General features: G+C 42.3%; 1 protein-coding gene across 1 annotated transcript in view; it reads left to right on the plus strand.

Annotated features, from left to right (window-relative positions):
• Positions 1-13,678, plus strand: part of LOC308065069 (plasminogen-like) — a 54,703-nt gene extending 41,025 nt beyond the window's left edge. The window contains exons 17-18 of the mRNA XM_080390588.1: positions 1,237-1,382; positions 2,362-13,678. Of these exons, the coding sequence (XP_080246714.1) occupies positions 1,237-1,382; positions 2,362-2,520 (305 nt within the window). The 3' untranslated portion in view covers positions 2,521-13,678. The remainder of the gene's footprint in view (positions 1-1,236; positions 1,383-2,361) is intronic.
• The last annotated feature ends 1,083 nt before the right edge of the window (positions 13,679-14,761 follow it).

The raw sequence follows: 14,761 nt of genomic DNA on the forward strand, positions 1-14,761 counted from the left end.
CACCTGAGTTTTGTTCACAGTCTAGCATTAGAAACAGACCATGGGGTTTCCTGCTGCCCAGCTCTCACTCCACTTATGCTGTGGGTTGAGAAAACCAGCCCTCTTTGACCAGCTTTTGCTGCAGTAGGAGGCAATTCCTCATCCCTGCAGCTCCTAGCAATGATGCTGGCATCTGCCCTCATTCAGGCTCAGCTCCCACATACACATTTTTGGCCTTCCTGAGCTACACGCAAGGGATGCCTTTCCACCTCATTTGCCAGACAGCACCTTATTAATACTCCATCTGTAAAATGAAGCCAATGGATTTTTCTTCATGTGTGCATCCACAGAATTAAAAAAAAAAAAAAAAAAAAAAAAGAACAGAACATGTCCCTATCTCTGAGTTTCACCATAAAAACCTTCCACATAGATTGCAGTGCCTTTTCTGCCTTCTTGTGTCATTTAACTACAAAATCAATGCTATGAAAATGATGCTTAAGAATAATCACTCTACTCTTAGTGTAACTCATCAGCATTATCAAGTAACGCTTTTCTCCAGCATATTCACTGGCTTTTCACCTTTTTTCCCTTTCATACCTTGCATATTTTTCTTTTTTGTTCAGCTTGCCACACGGTGGCAGCTGCTTCCTATGTTCTAGTGATCACAGCCACTGAAAAATGGTACAGGCTGGATTTCTTCTGGAAGCACATTAGGATGGGAAAATCAACAGACCATTGTTGCATTTAGGCAGTGGGAAGGAGGGTCCTGCCATCTCGCGCAACTAGTTCATGAAATCAGCAGGCGAGGGCAAGCAGAGCCAGAGCCAAATGTCTAAATGAACTGTTTTGGGAAAATGCAACCTTGACTTAAGGAAAATCCTCCTGGAAAACACTTCAGGCTGGAAAGAGTTCAAATTAATGTAAAGTAAATCCATGCAAACTTTTTCCCCCCTGAAACAAGCCATTGCTACGGCACCATGATGATAGCCTACAAACTGACACAAGCGATCAGACTACTAAGCATCTGTTTTTATTTATTTATTAATATTTTGCAAAGAAGAATAATCTCTGCATGTTGATGGTAGGCATGATCCAAGTACAAAATTGCTGATAGATTTAACAAGGTCCTTCAAAGGAGCTCAGACACTATAGTAGAGCTGGGGACAGATCCCAGTCCTCTCATTACTGAGGCTTCACCAGATCACAATGACCATGATGCCATTTATAACTGTTACGTTTTCTTGGTTGTTCATAAAGGTACTGATACAGACAACAGATTAAAAGATGTTGAATTCCCTGTGCTTGAAAACAGAATATGTAATCGCCCTGAATTTCTGAATGGAAGTGTCAAAAATAATGAATTTTGTGGTGGATTTACTTTTGGAAGCATAGGTAACTGTGAGGTAAGAATAATCTAGCTTGGAGTGTAAGCGGGTCAAGTGACAATTTGTACTTTCAAGGCTCAGAAATAGCTTAAGCAACTCAAGGCTTCTGCCTGAAGCTTACCCAGTCAACCAGAACAGCAGGGAAATTGTGTCAGGTAATTCTGCCTTCCTTTCAGAACTGCATGCTGACGTACCCTACTTATAGCAGCCTAGTGTTGTGAATACCCCGCCTCACCTGAAATAAAGCCTGAAATATGCTGCCTGCACTCCCCTCTGCTCCTAGAGACAGAGGGGAAACGAGTGACTGTTTCTGATGCAGCCTGGAGTTGTACCACATGTTTATTTAATCCCTTGATAATGCTTCCAGTTTTCTAATTTTTGCAAGTAGACAAAAAGACTTTTAAAATGTGGTTTTCTTAATGGTGGCTATCATGTTGGGAGCTTTTGAATAAAAAGATGGTAGCTACTTGGCGACAGAGTGAGAAAGCAAATGCTGGTCTGTCTGAGCAGGTATTCAAGACTGCCGGTGCGAATGATGTCTTTGAGAGCGTGTACAGTGCATTCATGGATAGGCTCACACGTCACTGGACATAGGTATTCATATTCTGCCCCATGCCTGGATTTTAAGGAACAACATTAAAACAATTAAGTTCATTTTGTCCAGGATGAAGTAGGTCAGAGGATGTGGAAAATTAAGAACTTCCTTTTTGTGTGTGTAATTGGCCTCACAGTGATCTGGGGATGTTTCCACATCCATGATTGGTAGATCTTCAGACCAAGGGAATGGCCTGGGTGCTAGGAAACAATTCTTCCCCCCCCCCCCCCCCCCAGGTTTTTTACTCCAGCAGGTCTAACAAAACACTCTCCCTCTCTACAGCCCTTGCCTCAGTCATATATTGAGGCTTTTGGAGTTACCACAATATTATTCTTGCCAGTATTTTACTGTTTGCATGTCTAGTGTCTCTAGAGGAGTCACTTTATTATCTCTTCTTCCTAGGCTGAAGCTGGAGGGCCTCTGGTCTGCAAAGATAAGGACAGATTTGTCCAATATGGAGTCACCTCTTGGGGACTGGACTGTACCCAACCATCAAAGCCTGTTTTTGTCAGAATTCCTAGTTTTGTTTCCTGGATCAAGAATGCAATGGCAGCCCACTGAATCTGGATACAAGCTAGCTTTTCTGGAAAGCAGTCCCTGTGTCAGAAATATTGCAAGGATGGTTTTAAAATTTTAATAATTCATAAGAAACTGAAATAAATTTCATTACTGGCTGAGCATAAGTAGCTATTGCAGTAGCCAAGTTGACCAGTTATTACTGTCTGTCAGTGTGTGTGTGTGTTGTGCCTGGGTAAATCAACCATGTCACATGTGGCAGCAGCTTGGGGGTTCCTACTTCACCCCTCTCTTTTGAGATGTGCTCCAGCTCATGAAAATGGCTTCTTCTTTGTTCAGACACCTGCTTTCCCCCTCCGTACATGCAAGCAGCTGGCCTATCTCTGTGTAGAAGTTCTTCCCTGTGCAAGAAACTTTATCGCAAATCAGGCCTGTCCCTATACCCATTGCTGGCATCTGCTTCCCCTCCTGTTGCTGCTCCAGGAATAAGAAGGTAACAGCCAAACCCAGCTGCTGCCTTGGGTAAGAATAGGCCAAGTTGGGCTGTGCCTGTGCTGCTGGGAGCTCAGTGAAGGCCTTGAGGGGTTGCTTCTTCCTGGGACTAATTACCCCCACTCTCACCACCCAAGCAGAGCTTTGTGCTGCACCATGCAATCATCTGACCTTCCTAGGTTAGATGTTTGCATGGAAAAAACCCCCATCCACTCAAGCAGGCAAAGTGATGCGTGGTACAGTTAACATGTTTGTGAGGCGCTTGCACAGAAATCCTGCTCTCACTTGTGACACCAGCAGTTCAGCCCTGATGTCAGAGTTCAGAAATTAAAATAAACTGTTCTTTCAGTTTATTCCCAGAAGAGGCAAGGTTGTCTCAGAGGGCTGGACAAGTGTATATGGGTGCCAGTGCACTGGTGCTTGCCTTATTGGGCTTGGCAGCTTGTGCTGCTGTGCGCTCTGGAGGTGGAGAAAGAACGGGCACCCCCAGGTTAGTGAAGCCTCCCAGAGCCAAGGAACGTAGCCTCTTGCCTCCCTGATGTACCTGATGGGAGAAAAGGACTCCTATCGAAGCTATCAGGAAAAGGTGGATGAGAGAAAGGCTCTTCAAGTTGTACTGACATGGCCAAAGGAAATTGCTGAGTAGGACATCTTCCAGTAGCATCAGAAATCAACAGAAAGCCACCTGTCCCATTGACTCCAAGTCAGTTACCAAAGCTAGTTTCAGCTGTTGTTCCAATTTTGTTCCAATCACTTCAAAACATATCACTTCCAAACAGTATATGTATTGAGCCAACAGCAGAAGAAATGCACACCTCCTATGGACCTGTAATCTGAACATGGATTTCTGCATTTTTTCAGTCTTCCAGTTCTATGCCTGATTTAAAGTATATTATAAATCTGTATCTAGTATTTAGATACTTTATTACTGCTATAAAAAAACTCTACAGAGATCAGTGTCTATAAACTAACTTGTTTTGGGATTTTTTAGAAAGCTAGACTGAAAAAAAAATAATTTGCAGACTCCTTACTCACTCCTTGATCTCTAATAATTCTTTATGGTTTCCATTATGACCCACTCATCAATTTCCTTTGCTCATCATGATACTGCTTGAATATCTGTTCTTTAACCCAGTCTTTCTCGACAGCTTTTTCTTAGATTCCTTCTGGATCCTAAATATTGTCTCCCTCTCCAAGCTACTGCTCTCCTTCCACCCAGTCTTCCCTTGCTTGCGTACCCCCACTGCAGCCATAAGAACAGGCCACCTTTCAAAGGACATGGCCCTTAGCACAGAGTTTCCCACACTATCACAGACCTCTGACCCAGAAGAGCTGGAGATGGTGGCGAGTATCTTCCACTTTTTCCTTTGTGATCAGCTGAACACGTACAGGCTGTTACAGGTGACCCTGTTTCAGGCTACAATCACTTCTGCCACCTCACTTAAACCACCAGTGATGCAGGGTTGGAGAAAAAATTGAAGTGTGAACTTAAAAACAGCTCCTTTTGCTCTGACACCAATATAATACATTCTCTAGTTGCACAAGCTTTCTGCTCAAGCATAGTACTCAGAGTGTCTCCCTAGCTGTCCTGCAGTAATACAGCCTCAAAGGCTTTTCTGGAGTTGTGTGCTCAGTCAACTTGGATACTTTCAGAACCTCTTGAGCACAATGTTTCCTGAAGCACATGAAAGGTTTGTTGCTGTTCTGTACTTGTTTTCTATACCCCATGCACTGCTGCTTTTGCAAATTCTGCCAGAAGTGCTGTTCCTCCTCTGTAATAACTGGCCAGACCTAGAAATTGTTCCTGCTTCTCTTGGTGCCTGTAAGCCATTCTTCAGGTCCTACAGGCATTGCCTAATGGAAATTTCAGGTATTTGATACCGTCTTTTGCTAGTAGATACTGAATTGTGCCTGCTGGGGGTCTGCCAGCCTAAGCGATAAGCTCCCTGCAGAGGTTTTGTACTGTCTGCCCGTAACTCACAGGCTGCAGCAGCGCAGCTGTGTGCAGCTGCATACTCCTCATGCAACCCAACAGCCCGGCACATTTGGCACTGAAATGCTGCTGCTGTCTCATGTAAACCAAAGGTTATTGTTCTTAATTTCAAGGTCTAAATAAGGTTATTGTCCCCAGATGCTCTTGTCAGCCTGTCTCTCAGTGCTATTTGGTTAGATCTGGGTGACTGTCAGTGTAGCTCTCCCTGGACACTTTACTAAATACGACAATTCTCATGTGGTTATACACCACATTTGGGAATCAGGTTTCTTTCCCAGAAATCCATGTGGTTCATTAGTAGTCCGTCTTCTTGCTACAAGATGTTTTCAGGGACTGAAGGCTCTCTTGGACTTCACTATACATTCTCTGAATTTTCTCTGTCTTGGTTCCACACTTATTTGAGTCTTTTCTGGGTGTCATTTTGTGACTTGGGGTTGGGTTTTTTAGCTTTTATGAGAATACAATCTGAAAATCCTGCATTATTTTCTCCAGCTGAGAAAATGACTGTGGTTTTAGCTGTTCTCTTGCAGGATGGGAATTCTTGATTTACTATCAGTCATCTGTCCTGGTTTTGGCACACAGTGATACAATACTTCTGGCAAGGCTTCTTGCATTTTCCAGTCTTTTGGTGTGTCTAAATAATAAAACTATTTTTACATTTATAATGCAACTCAATACTACTTACAGTACCTTCTTATTCTGTCACACATGCAAATGTACCACGGGATTTTTTTGTCTTCCTGGACCTTAAGCCTGTAGACAACTGCAGCACTTCAAATCTTTCTGAGTGCTAGAGAAGCATTTTCTTCAAGAAGATATCTTATGCAAGATGTTGCAAGACTAATGGGCAGTTTGCAACTAGGGAAGATGTTGCAGACTTTGAAAACAAGTTAGAAAAATAAGTTATGAAGGTAAATCCAGTAGTTCACAGCATCATCTGTTCAAGTTTTCATCCCACTTTCATCTGCCTTCCACCTCATTGTTTGTGATGAACTTTATATTTCTGCACTTCCTTTGGCAAAAATAGAACATGATATCCTACAGTCTTTTGGACACATAGCATATCCTTCAGAAAAGCACTTTAAGTAAAAATATAATAGGAGCAAATTATAAAGCTGATCAGCAAATTTTCCATGATTTCTAATGCAAAATTTCTTGATCTTACCCCAGATGTTTACACGAGAGTCAGGGGGCAGGGGGAAACCAAACAACTTTTCCAGTGCTGCTTCCAGCAACTGCAAGCTGTGGAGTATAACGGCAAGGTCTTTTTGCATAGGAACATAAAAATGATTAAAGAATAAAGGATTTTTATACAACATCTATCAAACTGGAACAATCATAAACACTTTTATAAACTGCTTGTAAACAAAGAAGGTATTGTACGTTATATTCACACATACAAACACACTCACACACACTACCAAAATATTAAAATGAATCTGAGGTGATATTCTCATCTCACTGGCGTATTGTTGAAAATCTCATTGTCTCAAGTATTTTGAATTGATCCCATTCCACACAGCCTTGAACAGAGTATAACAACTTCATTTGTTGCCTTGCTCTTCTAGCATTTTGTTTCAATAAGATTAAACTGGTTAGAACACCCTTCCTTTATGCAAATTAATGAGTCAAGAACAAGTATGGAAATAAACCTACCAGTAAGTGACAAGTAGAAACTTCACTGGCAATTTCAATATATACATTGTGTGGAAAATAGAGGTTGCTTGTCCCTCTTTTCTGAAATTGTCATAGAAGCAAGAGCTATAAACATCCCTGTCATTTCAGTGGCATTTCTAGACAGCTGATTTCATCATTAGCTGGAACCATCAGTAAACAATATACTGCTGCTGAGATAATTTTCTGTAACTGTGTAAGTGTGTAGAAAAATACCAGAACAGCACCTTACAAATAGCAGGCATTTGCTGGGGTCTTTGGAGGCACTTGGGCAATTGGTTAAAGTGCAAAATCTCTCCACACATTCTCTCCTCTGCTTTTCTAACTAGAAGTAGAATAGTGGTAATGCTTCTTCTCTTCATATTTTCTTCCCCATTCTGCTGCTCTCGTTCTTATCCAAGGGCTCCCCAGTAACGTCAAACATTTTAAACAGAGTTAAAAGGGTTAAGCACCAGTACATGTGAGAGGAAGGACTGATAAGAAGAGTTCAACAACCCTCCCTCGGTGTAGGCTCCAGAACAGCAGTCCTTTGATTTGGGGCAGCGGAGACAGGAGCTGCTTGTCCTCTAAACCCCAAAAAAGCATAGTCATCACCTGCCAGCACCAGCCTTTTAGGAGCCTGAGTGCAAACAGATACTCACTGTCTTATAGACTCTTCCAAGAAAAAAACAGAGTTAAACATAAAAATCTACACACACGTTGAGTTTCAGGTCCTATTACCTGCTGCTTCTCTGTTTCTGTTGTGCAGCCCCACGTGTCAAAAGTAACTAGCACCTGCAGCAGGGTGGCAGTTGCAGTACGGTCAGAGGAGGACAGAATCAAGAAAAGACAAGGTTGTGTGCAGGCTGTGCTGCCACTAACAGAAACATGGAGTAGGCTGCAGCAGATCACCGCAGTGGTTTTGCTGAACCATTTCCCAAAGCAGTGCTAGTGCTGGGTACTACATGCTGGGACGCTCAAGCAGGACTCAAAGCTGCCCACCAGCTTACTCTGCTGTGCACCATTGTTTAGCTTGGCTGTGGCTTCCCCAAAGCTCTCCATCTAGGAAATGGAGAATGCTTTTGCCCTCCTACCTAGCAGTGACGTGATGACGTTGCCTGTCATGTATGAATTCTAGCTCACCACATGCTCAATGCCACAGCTGCTGAACTGGGCACTATTTCTAAGTATTTACAGTTGAATGAATTCACTCTTCAGCCGCTTAGTTTTAAGGTGGGGAAAGGACTGCATTTTCGCTCAATGGCCTCTACTAAAGGCTGCTGTCAGATTCTCTGTGGCATTAATGCTGTTCACAGCTCTGTTAAAGGCAATTGCAGGGTCCCTGTTTTTCCAGATACTTTTACAGAAGCACAGAAACCCCTGTAGTTAATTCTTTAGATCTTTGTACCATAAAGATGATGCTGAGTTTGCTCGCTTCCTAGCCTCTCTGCTTCTCATACTTCTGACTTTATCCTGCTGGTTTCTTATATCTGGCAGCAGCCAGAACAAATGAACATCTCAAAGACTAAACTTCCACTACTGAAAAACCATTCTTTCTGTGTCTCCTTACTGTCACTGTCACTTTCCTTTCCTTGCATACATTAGCATCCATGACCAGAAATTGCAGAGATGGGCTTATCCACCAGGTCTTCTGCTCTCTGTGTTCCTTCATGTAAAAAGCAAAGACAGAATTTCTTTTTAATTTGACTACCTTTTCTTTTCCTGAACCCCTTCCCACCTTACCCATAGCAGCTCCTGCTGTTAGAAACCATCCTCGTTATCCCTCTAGGGTCAATGCCCAAAGTTCCCTCTGGCTGTGTGAATCAGGGCTATTTAACTCTCAGTTTTGTCACTTGTTCTTGTTGTCTTTGAAAAGAAAGTACAAATACCTTCCTTATTTCCCAGCTGCCCATGGATCCATGCCATAGCATTACCCTTCAGAGCTCTTAGATGAGCTCCTTTAGCTCACACTCACTCCAGCCTTGCAGCTGTGCCCTTTCTTAGAGCTGCTTTGGAGATCTCCCCCCCAAACAACTGAATCTTGCCTTTGGTCCTTTCTCCTCTTAGCAAATAACTGACACCTAAGTGGCTGTTTTCTGACTTTTTCTGATTCTGAAATCTAGGGAAATTGTGTTTATGTGAATTTATTCAATAAGGTGAGACCTATGTTCTGACATTGCTTACAATTTCTTTTGCAGGGGATTTTTCTGAGCTTACAGTAAACCCAATTTCAAGGGTCAACTTTTATTTAAAAAGCCTCCTACTGTTGTTTATATTTTAACCACTGTGCTAACTAATACAGCCTGATTCTGAAATAAGATCTGATAAACTTCCACCTACCGTAGGCCTCACAGTGGTCAAATAAATGAGAACAAACACCTCAAGACCAGAACTGGGGAAAGATTTAGACACTGTGTGGATTTATGAGGGAAAAGAGGAAAGCACGAAAAGGCACAAAAGGAGAGAGATAAATCGTCAGTTTACAAGAGATCCTTTCAAACATAGTGCCTTGAGAGGTCACATTCTTGTCACAAGACAGCAGTGAGGAATGCCAGTCTGGCAGAAGAAAGACACTTCTCCTGTTTTGACATTTTCTTGTGGAGAACGTATAGAATGAGCATTTTTGTACCAGGAACAATTGCTGACAATATCCCCAAGTCCAGTATTCCAAAATCAGATCCATTAAGACAGAGATGAGTAACAATTCTCAAAAATATGCATTGTCATCTTTGAAAGAAATGGCAATATCAGTTTTCTTTCTTTTCGTCAGAAATAAGTAAGGACCATCCACACTGAAGTAGGTGCATTTTAACCAGGTTCAAGGCAACAAGACTGAGAGAAGAATCAGACCCAAGCCTAAAAGTGGCAACTGCTACAGATCTGAAGGAGTGTTTGCAGACCTTTAACATAAGGAAAGCTTGCAAAAGCATACTTACTTACATGACACATGCCGATATTCTTAAACTGTCCTGGACACAGGACACACCTTTGGCTACAAAATTAGCTTCTTTGGTTTTGAAAACCTGTAGGAAAAGCTGAACTGATTAAAATATCTAAACCATCATGTTTATCAAAGAGTTTAATAAACTCACTGAGAACTCAAGACTTTTCAAACCTCTCCCATGCAGGAGAAACAGCAGCTTGTAACCCACATGCACGGATTTTTTCTTATACTTTAACATCCAGATATGTACCGTAACACAGTAACCCAGCAAATACCCCAGTGGAAATGGGAGATACAGAGGGATGGGGAAGATGCCAGAGGTGCTGTGGAGTGAAGGGCTGTGCAGAAAACAAATTTTGCATTGGAGTAAAGAAAAAACCCACTGTCTGATAACATCTGATGGGAAGGAGGCACAGGGATTGGCAAGCAGATGCTGGCAGTGGCTGGGGTAAAGAGAGTGGCCAGGGAGTCAGGGGATGCGGAGCAGGACAGAGGGAACCCAGGTTGTGGAGTGAGAATTGAAAATGTGGTTAAGATAGTTAAAAATGTGCGGCTAATTGCACAGTATCCAGCCCCTTCTCTCTGTCACCCTTCAAGTGTTCCCCTGAGCTGAATCCACCTCCCACCATGTCCTCTCTTGGGCCCATCTGCTTTGTCTCCCTGTCGTGGTGTGAGAGGTCTGCAAGACTCTACAGATATCCCACACTTTGATGCATTAGAACATCTTCAGGTACAGAAGACAACTGGATAACACGGTATTAGAGCACCCTACAGAAGAAAAATAGCACAGGAATACAATCAGGATCAGCTCTAGATTTTTCACATAATCTGTAAAATAGCAGCTACTCTGGTTGCCATACTAGAACACCTCTCTGATGTATTTACTCTGCACCCGTAGATTTATCTCAAGCCCATATTACAGTGCAATTTCCACTTAAAGTAAGCAGGACAATAGTGAAGTGGATAGGCTCACTAGTTTTTAGAAGGAACTCATGATTCTATGAGCTTTTTGCCTTCAATTGCAGAGACAACTGCATGAGCCAGCAGTGCCCACTCAAAACTGTTTTTCTCATCCAATATTTAGACCCCTCCTGCCTCTGGTGAGTCACTCACACATTTGATTGATTCCACAAGTTGTTTTGAAGCAACAGCAGTGACCTAACGTGCAAGAGAAGCCATGAAATGGTGCTGCAGTGCAACATTTCCAAGGCAAAGGCCACTTGGGAAATGCAGAGTGAGCTGATGTTGAAATCAGGATAACACATGGATGAGCAAAGTCTGACACCCTCACTGGATGAGTTTATGCATGCAGTGTGAGGTTAAATGTCTGGTAAGGAAGAACACTAAATAGCTGTCTATGTGTCTTAAACTTGAAGATACGCTGTTGAACTAAAATGAATTCTAAGCCTTACTCCCAAATAGAAGAAAAAAAGAAAAGACTAGCTCAAAGCAATATAGGGGGAAAGGAATTCTTTAATTAAAAAAAAGTAAAATTCAACTATTTTACAGAGCTAATATTATCTAGATTTGATAATCATGCTTACTCTGAGATTAAATGGGTAATTGCTCCTTATAAATCTATACACGTAAGCATGGCTGAAATTGCCATTGGGATTCTAGTGTCAGAAGAAATTCAAGTTGTGCCTGGACACATGATTTCCCATGCTTTCCAGCAACATCATTCCTGTCTATTCTGTAACAAAGAAAGACCTAACCATTTGAGAATAAAGCATGCCCCACAAAACAAAAGAGTACCTTCAGATTTCCCAGCATCCAGTACAAATGATTGAGTCCGATTTGGTAATCCATCCAATTCAAGGTTGGTTCAATGGCCACACCACGGCAAAGGGGGTCACAGCATGGGAGAATGATTAACTTAATCCTCCTGCCTTGTTTGTTTGATGCTGCCTCACTCCACTGCAAGTCAATAAAACTTTGTGCACGGACACACACAACTTCCAGCACCTGCCAGCTGGGCCAAAATGGGGATTAGCAGAGCTGCCTTTCTCTTTCTTTTCTTGCTCAGCTCAGGTAAGAGTCCTTTGCCTTCCGCTTGCCTGGGTGACATGGGGATCAAGGGCTTGCAAGATACATTTGATGAAGGTGGGACCTCGAATCCCTGTTTCATCACTTACCTGGACGATGATGGATTTGGGGCTTCCTGGCCAGAGAGTTGCTGTTGAACAACAACTGTGCTGTGAACAACCACAAGAGCTGTGATTGCTCCAGTGTTGTGTTCATTAAAGACACCAGAAGAGCAACAGCTTTGGGGAACAAATGGCTCCCTGAAAACACACCGCATGGCCAGAAATGGAGGTGCCCTTGGAAATCAGCCTGTCCAGGGCTTGCTACAAACACATGGCTGCCTCTGGTTTCAGCAGCCTTTTATCCAAGGGTTCTTTTTTTCTGTTACTGCCAAGTGTTGTGATCTTTATTTTGATTGTTTTAAAATTTGTAAATGCATTGCAAAAAATAAAATCACAAAAAAAAGGAAAAGTTGTTTTACACACTACAGTTTCAGTCTTTCATAGCCATAATCTTAACAGGAAAGTTTTCATACCATGTGATAGAGAGGCCAAAATCTGGTCAGTGATAGTTTCTGCCGTATTTTTGGTGCTGCAAGACTATTTTTGTGGAAGATAGTACAAAATAATTTGTAACGCACAGAACTGAGTAAGGCTCTTTACATATATCTTTTTGGATTCAGTAGATTGTAACTCTTACAGAAATTTCGAATAAATATTCTCTGTCCTGAAAACTTTAAACTTCAATGAACTAGGCAATTCATATGGTTGAGCTTCTTTCAGGCCTTCTGTATAACTACACAGCCTGTTGTGATTGCAGTTAAAAATGTAGCTATGAGTTTATCAACATAAAAAAAAACCCCAATAAAATACAAAAGAATTTTACATATGTATTTTTAAAATATTAAAAGTTAAAAGTTAGAAAAACATTTGGGTAGATTATAGCTAGAAATAGTAGACACATGCCTAAGCTTAAAAAATTATAGATATTATGTAATGTTAAGAATTATCATCTTAATTTAAATGCTAGTTGCTAAGTCATGTTGTTGCAGAATAACAGCCTCATTCAAATCAAATACATTTCTCAAATAAATAAGAATTTTATACAGGGGAGGAAATTATAGGATTTGGGGGGTTGTCTGCAATATTCTGCTTTTGTTTGCAAATCCTTTATCAAATGGCAGTAAATATTTGCATTTCTGAATAAGGCAGTAATACGCCTAACACTGAAAAATCCCATAGACATAGGAAAGATGGTAGCAAGAAAATGTACTGCATTTTTATCCAGTTTGCATATATTTCTGTGGGTTTTTTTCTTAAAGTATTATGCCCTGCCATGTAATTACAACAGAAAAGGGTGGAAAATATTTTCATAACCCAAACCAATTACGACCCTTTCAATATTTTAAAAATCAAATGCCATAATTATAATGACAATATTATTGCAAAGTGTCAAAATGGAAGAGAATGAACATCATATGGAATGAAGCTGTACCATAATAGGAAATCTTTACTTGTATTTCTTGTCCTTGTGGAGGGCATTTCAGCATCCCTATGATATTGTTTTAACCTAGTTTAATGTTTTCTTTCAAAACTTTTTTCTTCTTGATGTCATTTTTGTTTTGAAATAACTAGTGGAATCAGTGATTCCTGTGCCTGTCACGTGAAATTTTATGGTATCATTTTTCACTTTATCTTTTTTTTTTTAATCAACTGTCTTCTTCTTTCATGCATACTGTTTCATGCAACTGTCAACCCTTGGGGCCAAACTCCTCCCTAGTTTACATGTAGAAAAAAACTTGCAGTAACTTCTCTGGATTTGCAATGGTATGGGAGGAAGCATAATTTGGCATTTGTGCCTATTGTATCAGTTCCATCTTATAGGTGCAAAATTATCTTAGAGAAAATGAAGTTCAGTAAGGTCCTGCAGCTGGGGAGGAACAGCCCCCTGCACCAGTACAGGCCGGGGCTCACCTGCTGGAAGGCAGCTCTGTGCAGAAGGACCTGGGAGCCCTGGTGGACAGCAAGTTGCCCATGAGCCAGCACTGTGCCCTGGTGGCCAAGGCCAGTGGGATCCTGGGGGGCGTGAGGAGGAGTGTGACCGTCTTCACCTTGAGGAAGGTGATGTCCCTGCTCGGCTCTGCCCCGGCGAGGCCCCTTCTGGAGTGCTGTGTCCAGTTCTGGGCTGCGCAGTTCAAGAGAGACAAGGAACTACTGGAGAGGGTCCAGTGGAGGGCTGCAAAGATGATGAGGACATTGGAGCATCTCCCTTGTGAGGAAAGGCTGAGAGAGCTGGGCCTTTTCAGCCTGGAGAAGGGAAGACTGAGAGAGGATCTTATCAATGTGTACAGATATCTTAAGGGCAGGTGTCAAGAGGACAAGAGGATGGGAACAGGCTGTTTTCAGTAGTACCTCGCAACAGGACACGGGGCAATAGGCATGAGCTGTAACACAGGACTTTCCATCTGACTATGAGGAAGATCTTCTTTACCTTAAGTGTGAGAGGGCACTGGAACAGGCTGCCCAGAGAGGGTGTGGAGTCTCCTTCTCTGGAAACATTCAAAACCCACATGGACATGACTCTGTGGAACCTGCTGTAGATGAACCTGCTATAGCAGGGGGTTGGACTAGATGGTCTCCAGAGGTCCCCTTCAAACCCTGACCATTCTGTGATTCTGTATAATACTCAACTGCAGGCTGAGCTAGCACTCAGGTGAAGAAATTTGACTGTACCAGGAGGCATGTGAACCTACCTCACATTCCAAAAGAGTGTTACTGAGGAAAGGGAGGAGTAGTTGACTTCCTCAGCCTTTAAGAGATTTCACTGAACATCTCTGTGGAGCCTCGCAGTCACAGGCTGAGGGTCTGACCTGCATGAGGCTGCTTTCAGTCCCTTCTGCTGGCACTGGGCTATGGCTGAGAAAGAGAAGGGTCAGCAAAAGCTGAAGAAAGAAGTCCCTCTCTTCAGCATGGCTGCCTTGCAAGAGAGGGAAGCCAGGGCCTGGTTCATTCCCTGTATGCCTTCAATCCAGCAACTGCGTAAGGCTGGGCACAAAAGTGGGGCACAGAGCAGGACTGAGATGTATCACCAAGACCATGGGCCGACTGTCTGTCTGGGGCTGAAACCATACAGAACAGGTAACTCCCAGAGCCAAACATTTGTCAGTAGAGATATATGCT

Source organism: Falco punctatus (genome assembly GCF_963210335.1).
Source record: "Falco punctatus genome assembly, chromosome: 5".
Lineage (NCBI taxonomy): Eukaryota > Metazoa > Chordata > Aves > Falconiformes > Falconidae > Falco > Falco punctatus.